Source organism: Pocillopora verrucosa, chromosome 4 (genome assembly GCF_036669915.1).
Source record: "Pocillopora verrucosa isolate sample1 chromosome 4, ASM3666991v2, whole genome shotgun sequence".
NCBI classification, from domain to species: domain Eukaryota; kingdom Metazoa; phylum Cnidaria; class Anthozoa; order Scleractinia; family Pocilloporidae; genus Pocillopora; species Pocillopora verrucosa.
The window spans coordinates 28378433-28389843 of NC_089315.1; the positions used below are offsets into that span (position 1 = coordinate 28378433).

An 11411-nucleotide genomic window follows, 5' to 3' on the forward strand; every position below is an offset into this window, starting at 1 on the left:
TTGAGCATAAACATGATCGAGATTTTTTTACAAGGTTCATAAATAACAGAGCATGAACTAAAATAAGCTTTAAAAAACCTTCGCTCTTTCTTTCTGTGCGAACAAAGCTCTTATGATTTTTCTTGTTCGTGTTTTCTTTGCTTAAAAACACTGTTTTGATAACTTCTTTCACAGAACAAGGTTTTTGAGTTATGAGCATTTCTTCCTTTAGATGACTAGATCACCGTTTTTATGGCAATTTCTGTTTTGAAGCAAAAGCTTTATCAATAAGCATAAAAGTACGCCTTTTAGCACGCACTGATTCCAATAAAATTGAAGTCACTGGAAGTCAATTGGCTCTCTTCATTTCATTTAGTTGACCGCAAAATGTTGCAACTGTACAGTTTTGACCATCCAGCCTCATTCAAGAATCTTTTTGTATTTCGTATGATTTTGATGCATCTTTTTTCAAGTGTCATGTAATTATCGGAAGTTGCTTTGTTGAGAAATTGCCTAAAATAGCATGACCTGGCCATTTGACTAGGAAATCGTCGATTCATCAAACCCCCAAGGCTTAACTCAAGCTATCGTCATGTAGTTTCTCTTGCTATTACCTCTTTATTTTTCTTATGACCGATCATAAGATGTCGCTTTACCTCACCCATTTATCACATCTTCACGGCCTTCAAATTATTGTATCACCATAATATAAAAAAACATTGAATCCAAAGGCACGAACGATTGTATAGTTTCAAACTATGAATATAGTTGTCATAAACTCGTTGGCTGTTAAATGAGAAAAACGTTACATAATGAATGTTATCAAAAAACAGTTTTAAGTCAAAATATAAAAATCACCCAACACCACCCCAAAAAATTTAAGAAAGCTTTGCTGTTTTCCTAAGTTGGTGAAGTCCTCCATTATGTTTGTTAACAAGCATAGTAACAACTGGTCTAATATGCCTAATCAATTAGTAAATATAAATGCAAGTCTCAGTTTTAGTAATAGTAGTAGTAGTAGTTGTTGTAATTGTAGTAGAAGTGGTCGTAGTCGTCGTCGTCGTCGTCGTAGCAGTAGTAGTGATAGTAGCATTTTAAATTTCGTCTACACGAATTCTATCGCAACTTCTTCTAGAGATTAAAGTAGTACTTGGCCTCCGTAAGTGAGTCGAAAATAATTAAGGAGGCGAAAGTACCACTCAATACACTCAAATTTATTTGCTGGATCCTCTATACTAAAATTACCAGAAACGCCTGTAAATAGTGCTAAATTCTTCCTACCTCCTCGTTTTAGCCCCATCTTTAGCTTTCAATTGTTTATTGAGAGCAACTGTTAAGATTTAAAAGAAAGCCTCCCCTAAAAAATCTACTTCAGATGATAAAACCCATTTAAATACGTTTTGCAAAAGAAGTAAATGCCTTTTTTAATTTGCAAGGCCCCGACTCAGAAACAACAGCAATTTTGCTATGAAACGTCATAAGACATATCACTTTGAAATGTAGGCAACGTGTAAAGCCCGTGGACTTACTGACTGCCACTTGTTGTTACTTCCTCCCCAGCCATAATGAATAAAGAACTCGGTGTAGTGGTCAGTTTTCCAATCACAGACTGTCTTAGTCTTTCTCCAAAACCACCATCCAGTTTTCTTCTTCTGGCAATGGCGATAGGTTGTTGATTTCGTTGTGAACTTCGTGGCGACTGCAGCGTGGCCGGCCTTTTTCTTTCCGTTGTCGACATAAAAACTAAAGACCACGGGATAACCATATTTTAGAAACCAGACACCTTTTGACACCATCCAAGAGCTTTTTCTCCATGGCCGGTTGTAACCTTTGACCACTGCTTTTGATCCTTGTCGTTCTTTAAACCATGGTTTGATACGGTGCATGTTGCGAAGTTTTGTTGATCCCTGACCTCCTTCGCATCGCGTTCGGAGATATGGTCGAAGGCTTTCTACGAAGACCTTTACTGCACCTGTCAATTGCAAAGGTGCCATGGTGCTACTATCTCCAAAAATTCTTGAACTGAACATAGAGTTATACTTGGAGATCCTGTCGAAGTACCCGAACACCTGAGCCCAGGCAACCGGACCACATCCACTGTAACAGCCACCACAGCACTTATGCTGGTCATAATCAGGGAACTCAGATTCATAGGAAATGGAGCCTTTATTACCACCACTTGGAGAGCGCTGTGACCGCTTACGATGCAAATCAATTACAAAATGTCTACGAATCCGTTCGCTTTTCCGTGACATAAACTCGATGAAAAAGCCTAGTTCTTTCCATTGCAGAGCGTTTCCGACATATTTCAAGTTGCCACGTACCACAAGCCTAATGTAAGCTATGTGATTGGCTGTCTTTGCTATGACAGAAAGATTGACCTTGGTATTTTCTTCCTGCAAGCAAATATCTACGAGTACCTTACAGAGTCTCTTCTGCCACTGTCCCCCCCTTTTTTCGTAGTTTGTGACAAAAATTCGCACAGATCTAAAGCCTTCACCAAGGGCTACTTTAGCGATGGAACCAGGGGTGAGAGGTTCTTCATAAGTTTCTTTCTCTTTTATTCTTCCACTTTTAAAGGTTTTTTCACTTGTGACCCAGTCTATTTTTGAACGCCTGAGAGCTGCTCGCTCTTTCCACTGTTGGTTAAATCCGGAAGGATTTTTCTTTACCATATTGTCCAACTTACGCCAATCATCAATCTGTTGCAATCAAGAAATGGGGACTCTTTACTTGTAATCAATAAGTATTATACAGTAAAAATTAATTTCGTAATTGGTTCTTTTATAGAAACTGAAAAGATGAATTTCACTCATTTTAGGCAAATAGATCAATAGTATTTTCATGCCAGAATTGTCTTACTTGTATATGCAGTCATCTTTTGATACGATAAACTGCCACATCTTAGTTTCCCAAGACAATTTACAATTTAAGACAATTTACAATTTATCCCGAGAATACGATACACAACAAAAGTGAGCGGGCTCAGAGCCCCCTTTAGTTAAATGAACCTGTTCTTGCCTTGTTTTAGTGCTACAGTCCACCAAAAATGTATTTGTGAAGGTTTCCCAGCCGATTCTAAAGATGAATTATGTATGGAATGAAGTTTCAAGTTTTTTTGTTTTTTTGTTTTTTCGTTTGTAACTTTTTTTCTTTTCATTTTGCAATTAGAATACCAACATGTATGGCTACATTCCGGTTGTCAAAGGTAAATAAAACGGAGCCAACAAGTTAAAAATTCAGTTTTTCTTTTCGAAGAGTGGCATCCCGGTTGACAAAGAGAACCTTTGTTGAGGGAGTATGAACGCGGTTCCACTGGCACTGCACATATTTCCACTGATATGACTTACCACTTCTTAAGCTTCACTTGGCTTATTGTGAGTACGTTGCTATAGTTAGAAGGTCTATGTTTTAAAATCTTTACTTTTTTTTTTTGTAACGCGCTCGTGAAAATGACCAACACATTTCTCTGGGAACATAATTTGTTGCGTTTCCTAAGGGTGTGAGTGTTCGCTTCTAGGATGCCAAGCAGCAGTAAGTACGTTGATGAGGGTCTTAATGAACGTGAGCACCGGTTCTTAGCCCACTGCTTTTATCTTAGGAGAGCCTCACCTCAGCAACATCATTCACCCAATCATAACTTGCCGCCACGATCGTTCCATTTTGATTAGAACAAATCATCAGTCCCCACGGTGTGAGCCGATAAAACTTCTTACACAGCTGACCATTTTTATGAGCTTGCTGCATTAGCACATCAGTTGGTCGCGGATCCGGGCCATGCTCTACCATTCTAAAATCTCCAGTTCTAGAACCGGAAGACAAGATGACATAGCTACTTCCGGTATCGATTTCGTAGTAAGCAACATAGTCAGGGTCGAGATCCAGTCGGTAGATCGGGCGAGTGGGACCACGCCCATCGGATACATTGACTCGTTTCAGATCTTTGAGGTCGTCAAGTTCACTTTCGGCCAAAATTGATTGTTGGACCTCGTATGGTAACTTTAAGGCGGCTGACCCGACCACAAGAATGGTACACAATGGAAACAGAACATGCCATTGTATGTTTTTATTTATGTTAACTGGGGCCATCCTATCAAAGAAATAAAATAACAACAATATCGTCAAGGAAGAGAAGAGGGCAAAAGAGAACGAAAGGATAAGAATAAAAGAGGGCAATAGGAGAAGAAGAGATTAGGAGAAGAGAGAGAGAGGGAAAGAGGGGAAGAGAGGAAGAGGAGGGGAAGAGAGGAAGAGGAGGGGAAGAGAGGAAGAGGAGGGGAAGAGAGGAAGAGGAGGGGAAGAGAGGAAGAGGAGAACAAGGGAACCGGAGAATAGGAGAACAGGGGAACGGGGGAACAGGAGAACGGGAGAACGGGAGAACAGGAGAACGGGAGAACAGGAGAACGGGAGAACGGGAGAACAGGAGAACGGGAGAACAGGAGAACGGGAGAACAGGAGAACGGGAGAACAGGAGAACGGGAGAACAGGAGAACGGGAGAACAGGAGAACGGGAGAACAGGAGAACGGGAGAACAGGAGAACGGGAGAACAGGAGAACAGGAGAACAGGAGAACAGGAGAACAGGAGAACAGGAGAACAGGAGAACAGGAGAACAGGAGAACAGGAGAACAGGAGAACAGGAGAACAGGAGAACAGGAGAACAGGAGAACAGGAGAACAGGAGAACAGGAGAACAGGAGAACAGGAGAACAGGAGAACAGGAGAACAGGAGAACAGGAGAAGGGGGTAACAGGGTAACAGGGGAGCAAGAGGATAAGGGGAAAAGGAAACAAGGGAACAGGGAAACAGGATAACAGGGAAGGAGAAGAAGAGGGGAAGAGGAGAACAGGGGAACAGGTGAACAGGGGGACGGGAGAACAGGGGCACAAGAGAACAGGGAAATAAAGGAAGAGGAGAACACGGAACAAAAGAACAGGGGAGCAGGAGAACAGAGGAACAGGGGAAAAAAGAACAAGGGAACAGGGAAACGGGGAAAAAGAGGAAAAAAGGAAGAGAGGAGGGGAGGACACGGGAATAGGAGAAGAGGGAAAGAGAAGAACAGGGGAACAGGAGAAGAGGGGAAGAAGGAAACAAAACAGGGTAACAGGAGAACAGGAGAATAGAGGAACAGGGGAACAGGAGAACAGGAGAACAGGGGAACAGGGAAATAGAGGTACAGGGGTACAGAGGAACAGGAGAACAGGAGAACAGGAGAACAGGGGAACAGGAGAACAGGGGAACAGGGGAACAGGGAAACAGGGGAACAGGGAAACAGAGAAACAGGGAAACAGGGAAACAGGGAAACAGGGAAACAAGGGAACAGGGAAATAGAGGAATAGGGGTACAGGGAAACAGGGAAACAGGGGAACAGGGGAACAGGGGAACAGGGAAACAGGGAAACAGGGAAACAGAGAAAAAATAGGGAACAGGAAAACAGGGACCAGGGGAACAGGAAAACAGGGAAACAGGGAAACAAGGGAACAGGGGAACAGAGAACAGGGAAACAGGGAAACAGGGAAACAGGAAAACAGGGGAAAGGGAAAACAGGGAAACAGGGAAACAGGGAAACAGGGAAACAGGGAAACAGGGAAACAGAGGAGCGGGGAAACGGGGAAACGGGGAAACGGGGAAACAGGGAAAAGGGGGAAACAGGGCAACAGGGAAACAGGGAAACAGGGAAACAGGGAAACAGGGAAACAGGGAAACAGGAAACAGGAAAACAGGGAAACAGGGAAACAGGGAAACAGAGGACCAGGGAAACAGGGCAACAGGAAAACAGGGAAACACGGAAACAGGGAAACAGGGAAACAGAGAATTAAACAGGGAAACAGGGCATCAGGGCATCAGGGCAACAGGGAAACAGGAGAAGAGGGGAAGAAGGAAACAGAAGAACAGGGAACAGGAAAATAGAGAAACAGGGAAGCAGGGAAAACGGAAGCAGGGAAACAAGGGAACAGGGGAAGAGAGAAAGGGAAGTACAAGAGAGAAAATAGGGGAACAAGGGATCAGGGGAAGAGAGGAAGAGGAGAGCAAGAGAGAGAATAGGAGAACAAGGGAACAGGAGAACAGGTGAACAAGAGAAAAGGAGAATAGAAGAACAGTGGGACAGGAAAACAGGAGAACAGGAGAACAGAGGAACAGTGGAACAGAGGAACAGTGGAACAGAGGAACAGTGGAACAGAGGAACAGAGGAACAGAGGAAGAGGAGAACAGGGGAAATAGAGGACAGGGAAATAGTAGAACAGGAGAACAGTAGAACAGGAGAACAAGAGAACAGGAGAACAGGGGAACAAGAGAACAGGGGAACAGGAGAACAGGAGAACAGGGGAACAGAAGAACAGAAGAACAGGAGAACAGAGGAACAGGAGAACAGGAGAACAAGGGAACAGGAGAACAGGAGAAGAGGGGAACAGGAGAACAGAGAAACAGGAAAACAGGTAAACAGGGGAGGAGAGGAAGAGTTGAGCAGGGGAACAGAGAACAAGGAAACGGAAAGAGAGGACGGGGAAACAAGGAGGCAGGGAAACAGGGGGAAAAGGGAACATGGTAACAGGGCAACAGGGAAACAGGGGGACAAGGGAACATGGTAACAGGGCAACAGGGAAACAGGGAAACAGGGGGACAGGGGGACAAGGGAACATGATAACAGGGCAACAGGGAAACAGGGGGACAAGGGAACAGGAGAACAGTGTAACAGGAGAACAGGGGGACAGGGGGACAAGGGAACATGATAACAGGGCAACAGGGAAACAGGGGGACAAGGGAACAGGAGAACAGTGTAACAGGAGAACAGGGTAACAGAGTAACAGGAGAATAGAAGGACAAGAGAACAGAGTAACAGGGGAACAGATGAACAGGGGACAGGAGAACAGGGGAACAAGAGAACAGGAAAATAAAGGAAAAGGAGAACAGGAAAAAGAGGAACAGGAGAACAGGGAAACAGGGAAACAGGAGGACAGGGGAACAAGAGAACAGGAAAACAGGGTAACAGGAGAACAGATAACACTCATTGCACATCAGCTAAATCTGGTAAATAGTTTCAACAATAGTGAGGTATTATTTTTTTATCTTATCATCTATTCGAGTCACTTCCGGTTTGAATGAAAGTTCTGTTTTGCTCATATATGACACTTATTTCATTGAATGATGTCGACCATTTCTCATAATATCTTCAATTTTATTCTAAGATGCAATTTTTTCGTGATTTTTTTCTTAACCTTCAGTTTGTTGAGAAGATAAGCATTTCTGTTTTTCTAATGTAAGCTATAATCTTCTAAGAAAAACGTGCGCACAAAGGCAAATATCTTTCATACTGGTTCTAGTTTGGCTTATTCCAACCTCAATCGAAGCGTGTGAACTAATTTTAAGGACACCTACCTTTAGCCCGGACGCGTTGAGTACGTCTAACTTGGCCGAGATAAACAAGCGATATGGCCGTAGCACTGCGTGAACAACGAAGCTATTGGGATGCCACTCTTCGAAAAGAAAAACTGAATTTTTAACATGTTGACTCTGTTTTATTTACCTTTGACAATCAAGAGAGAACAAAGGATGGATTATTGTTTTGACTACGATTGATATTCTATTATAGATAGGATAGTCTACAAAGCGGAACCCTTCGCCGATAAAAGTCAATATGCACTTAGAAATCAGCCAAAAAATGGCAATTAAGGGCTTTCTACAATAATGTGAAAATTTTTGTTTTAAGAGAAGCTTGGCAAAATGATGCTCATTTTTATTTCACGGCTTTGATCAATTCAAAACGACGAAAAATGCAGTTAATCATGCACAAAGGCTATTGTGTTCGGAAACTGACGACGTTAGCGTGTTTCAGTTACACGGTTTATTTCTGATCAAAACTGATAAGTAAACATGCTATTCTTTTGGCCGTGATTCGATTTTGGATTTTAGAGATTTCCGTCAGTGAGAGTTAATAGCATGTACCACCTCTGCCGACACTGAAGTAACTTTATGATTCTACTTTGTTAGGAATATTATAATGAGGATAAGATTAATAGTGATTTTACGGTCGTATGCTCAAGCTCAGAAAATGCGTCTTTGAAATACCAAAATCCTTTTTAGAATTGCTTGGCCTCTGTCAGTATATATCGAACACTCTGATTGGATTCACAAAATGACCTGCAGAAATTCGGTCAATGTTTCTAACGACCAGGTTGAGGCAAATTTCTTTGTCAAAATACCGATTTTGTTGTAATATTCGAATATTTCGTCAACTAAAAAACGACCATGCGATCTTGAAGTCAATTGAAATTTCCAAATAAACATTTGATAGTTTTAGGAACAAGTCTAATAGAGCTTATCTGATGAAACTTAATTAGAGAAAATTTCTGACTGCCGGGCACCTATAGTCCATAACAGACAGTGCCTTCCACGGGTTAAAAGCCTAAGTTTGGCAACGAGGTTTATTTGGGATTTTTAATTTTAGGTCCGAGAACTACAAACACGGAAATAAATAGCTCATTTGTTTTTTCTTGATCGGTAAACCTATTTATTTTACCTCGAAGAGACTGTCTGAATCTTTGTTTGCTTCGCTGTGAAAAATAAAACGTAAACACTGGGACTTGTTTACTGTGTTTGCATACTAATACTTGAACTTTTCTGATGGTTCCTCAACGTAATCATTGCTTCATAACGGAAGCTAATGTCCTTAGTCAGTGGGTTAACAACTGGCTCCCACACGGCAGAACAAGTCAGTGGGTTAACAACTGGCTCCCACACGGCAGAACAGTGAAAATGTCGTATGAACTTTGAATAGACATTGTTCTGTTATTTTGCATAGAGATATGATTGAAGAACTTAATATATTGGCTGGCAATTTGTTTTCATAATACGCTTTAGCCGTTATGATCTTTTTAACAACGGCTGCATGTTAGAAAGATGCCATTCAGTTTCACAATCAAAGTTGTGACTGAAACAGCACACAGCAAAGAGTCAGCATTCACGTAATTGTATTTTCCTCGTGTTGTGTATCGCATAAATATTGAGCCAACTTTGTCCCTATCCACGACAGAGATCGATTCGCGAAAAATATACAGACTATATTCAGGCTCTCAGTGGGGTGATGGCTTTTACGGCTGACGGTTAAAATTTTGGCCAATTTACGGTTAACATTTTTCCATTGTTTCCACCAGACATATTTTTTACGGTAATTTTTTTTTTACGACTGACTGTTAGATTTTGTCAATTTTTACGCCTAACGGCTAAATTTTTTGGTCGTTTTACGGCTGACGGTTAACCCCGCTGAGAACCTCTATATTTGTAAAGAAAGCGTTTTGTTTATAAAAATAACATTACGTTACAACTAGTCTCGATCATTTTTAAACGAAAGGCATAGGGTAGCCCCGACATCTGAAGTCTTATTGTAACATGAAAAAAATCGGTAGCCTGAACTTGGTAATTGTCAGTTGCATATTCTAACAGTTTGCACTGGAGAACCGATGCGTATAAGAAATTTAATTTACTAGTTAAAGATTGTGTTGGCTTATCAGAACCAAAACTTATCCTTTTCCCTTACAAGTGACAAAAGCTGGATTTAGACGAATTTATTCAAAAACCATAATCAAAATATTTGGAAAGATGAGCTAAAAGACTCTAATTAAGTTCAACTGTCACACAGCATCGTGATGCTGCGTGACCTCGATTCGATATAAAACGGCAACGAAATAAACGAGCTGTTGATATCACAACTCAACTCGGTTATCGAGGCCCCGTATTTAAGGCTTACGTACTTCTTTCTCTCTAAAACCGAAAAACTGTTGTCACTGATTGCGACGAGGCCTTCCAAGAGATATTGGCGACAAGCGACATTGCTAAAAAATGTGGCGACAATCTTGTTCCGATGAACCGGACAACCGACAAAAACTGGCAGAAAAGGAGCGACATTTTGCGACTGCGACAATCCACTTTTAATTTCCACGAAGCGACATTTTTTCGCTGTGATTTTTCTGACAGAAACATCGTGACAAGGACAGCGTGACTCTTTTGTGATTTTCCAGCCTCAATATTTTGCCAATAAACAACTAACAAGTCAATAAACCATTTAATGTGTTTCATATTCAACCTTTGTCAGACACAGTCAGTCTCTTGTTACCTATTGTTATGTAATGGTCTGCTAAGGTGCGTCACACAAGTGTTTGTGCGCCACACAAGTGTTTGTGCGCCAATGCGAATAATCGTTAGGCCGGGTGTCTCTTGTATTGCCTTTGTCATTAGCGTGAAATGGTGAAAGATAAGAAGAAATCCCACCGCATTGTGAAGAAGAGTAAAATAGGGCAAAACGAGTCACAATGGGAAAGACAAGAGAGGTAATCTACGCAATGATTGCAAATAATTCCCAAGGCGCTTTAAATGATGGCTTATGTTATAGCACAGTTATGTTAAGATTTAGCACCGCAAATGACAAATGACGGCTTCTTTTTCGAATTTTCGCATCATTTGTCAATGCGAAAATACTTAAGTGAAACAGTACTTATATTCATAACACTTAATCAAAGAATCCTAGTCTATTAGTTCAGTAGCAAGATGGGCCAAAATTCGCTCCCGGCATGACAGCAAGCGTAGAAAAAAAAATCCAGATCTTATGATATGATGCAACTGTTGTGTGACTCGGTGTTGAGTTACGAGAGGAACCGTTGAAAATATGAACACGTTATAAGGAATAGCATTGGGAAACAAAATATGGATAAATATTTCGAAATATGAACATTTTACACGTAAAATCGATGAAATCCTGTGTCCGTTGAATTTTCTGGCTTTCTCCGCCGTTTTAAGCTTGCTTTTCCATTACTGTTATTCCTGTCAAAAAACGAAGTTATTTCTTTCGTCTTTTGACATGGAGACAAGTTAGTAGGTAGATTTTCTTACAAATTTCATGATTTTTTAGGCAAAAATCTGCGCTTCCCTTGTATCAGCATTACCCAAATCCATTTCTGATAAAAGAGCGGCAAAAAAGGGATAATCTCTTTCTAAAATCGTTTCTTTGGACGTCGGAACAACTTGTTAAACTTACGTTTAACATCTGCCTCTGTAGATTTTCGTGACATGTCACGCAGTCCAAGGTCAGTCAAAAACACGCTAATTTTCGAACATTTTCCTCTTTTTCGTGTATTTCATTTGAATTGCTATCTTTCTTACCTTCAGTTTCTAAAACTAACGTACATAAGCTTTCTATACCACTGCATTTGAAGGCAATCATTAAAATATTTCGTTCGGGTTTTTGAGACTTATGGTTAGCGATTCAGACATGTTGAAGAGGGGTTCACGCCACATGCAAGCAGTGGCCATGGAGTCTGGGGCTATAACTCTAAAGCGCATGCCTAAAACTGGTCATTACCGCGAAATACGAAAAAAACAATAAATTTGGCGCAATTTGATGTATAATAAGTGAGGTTTGGATATTGTTTGGGTTCGGGAA

At 41.1% G+C, this 11411-nt stretch overlaps 2 protein-coding genes across 2 annotated transcripts; both read right to left on the reverse strand.

Moving 5' to 3' along the window:
* LOC136280430 (uncharacterized) lies at window positions 1-7444 on the reverse strand. Its single transcript, XM_066165504.1, has 3 exons — window positions 7355-7444; window positions 3592-4069; window positions 1-2681 (listed from the first exon to the last, which is right to left on the reverse strand). The coding sequence occupies exons 2-3, from the start codon at window positions 4066-4068 to the stop codon at window positions 1467-1469; spliced, it is 1692 nt and encodes a 563-aa protein (XP_066021601.1). The 5' UTR covers window position 4069; window positions 7355-7444; the 3' UTR covers window positions 1-1466.
* On the reverse strand, window positions 5813-6987 carry LOC136280414 (uncharacterized). The gene is made up of 2 exons (XM_066165444.1): window positions 6713-6987; window positions 5813-6398 (listed from the first exon to the last, which is right to left on the reverse strand). Exons 1-2 carry the CDS (start codon window positions 6985-6987, stop codon window positions 5813-5815), a joined length of 861 nt encoding a protein of 286 aa, XP_066021541.1.
* Window positions 7445-11411: the final 3967 nt, after the last annotated feature.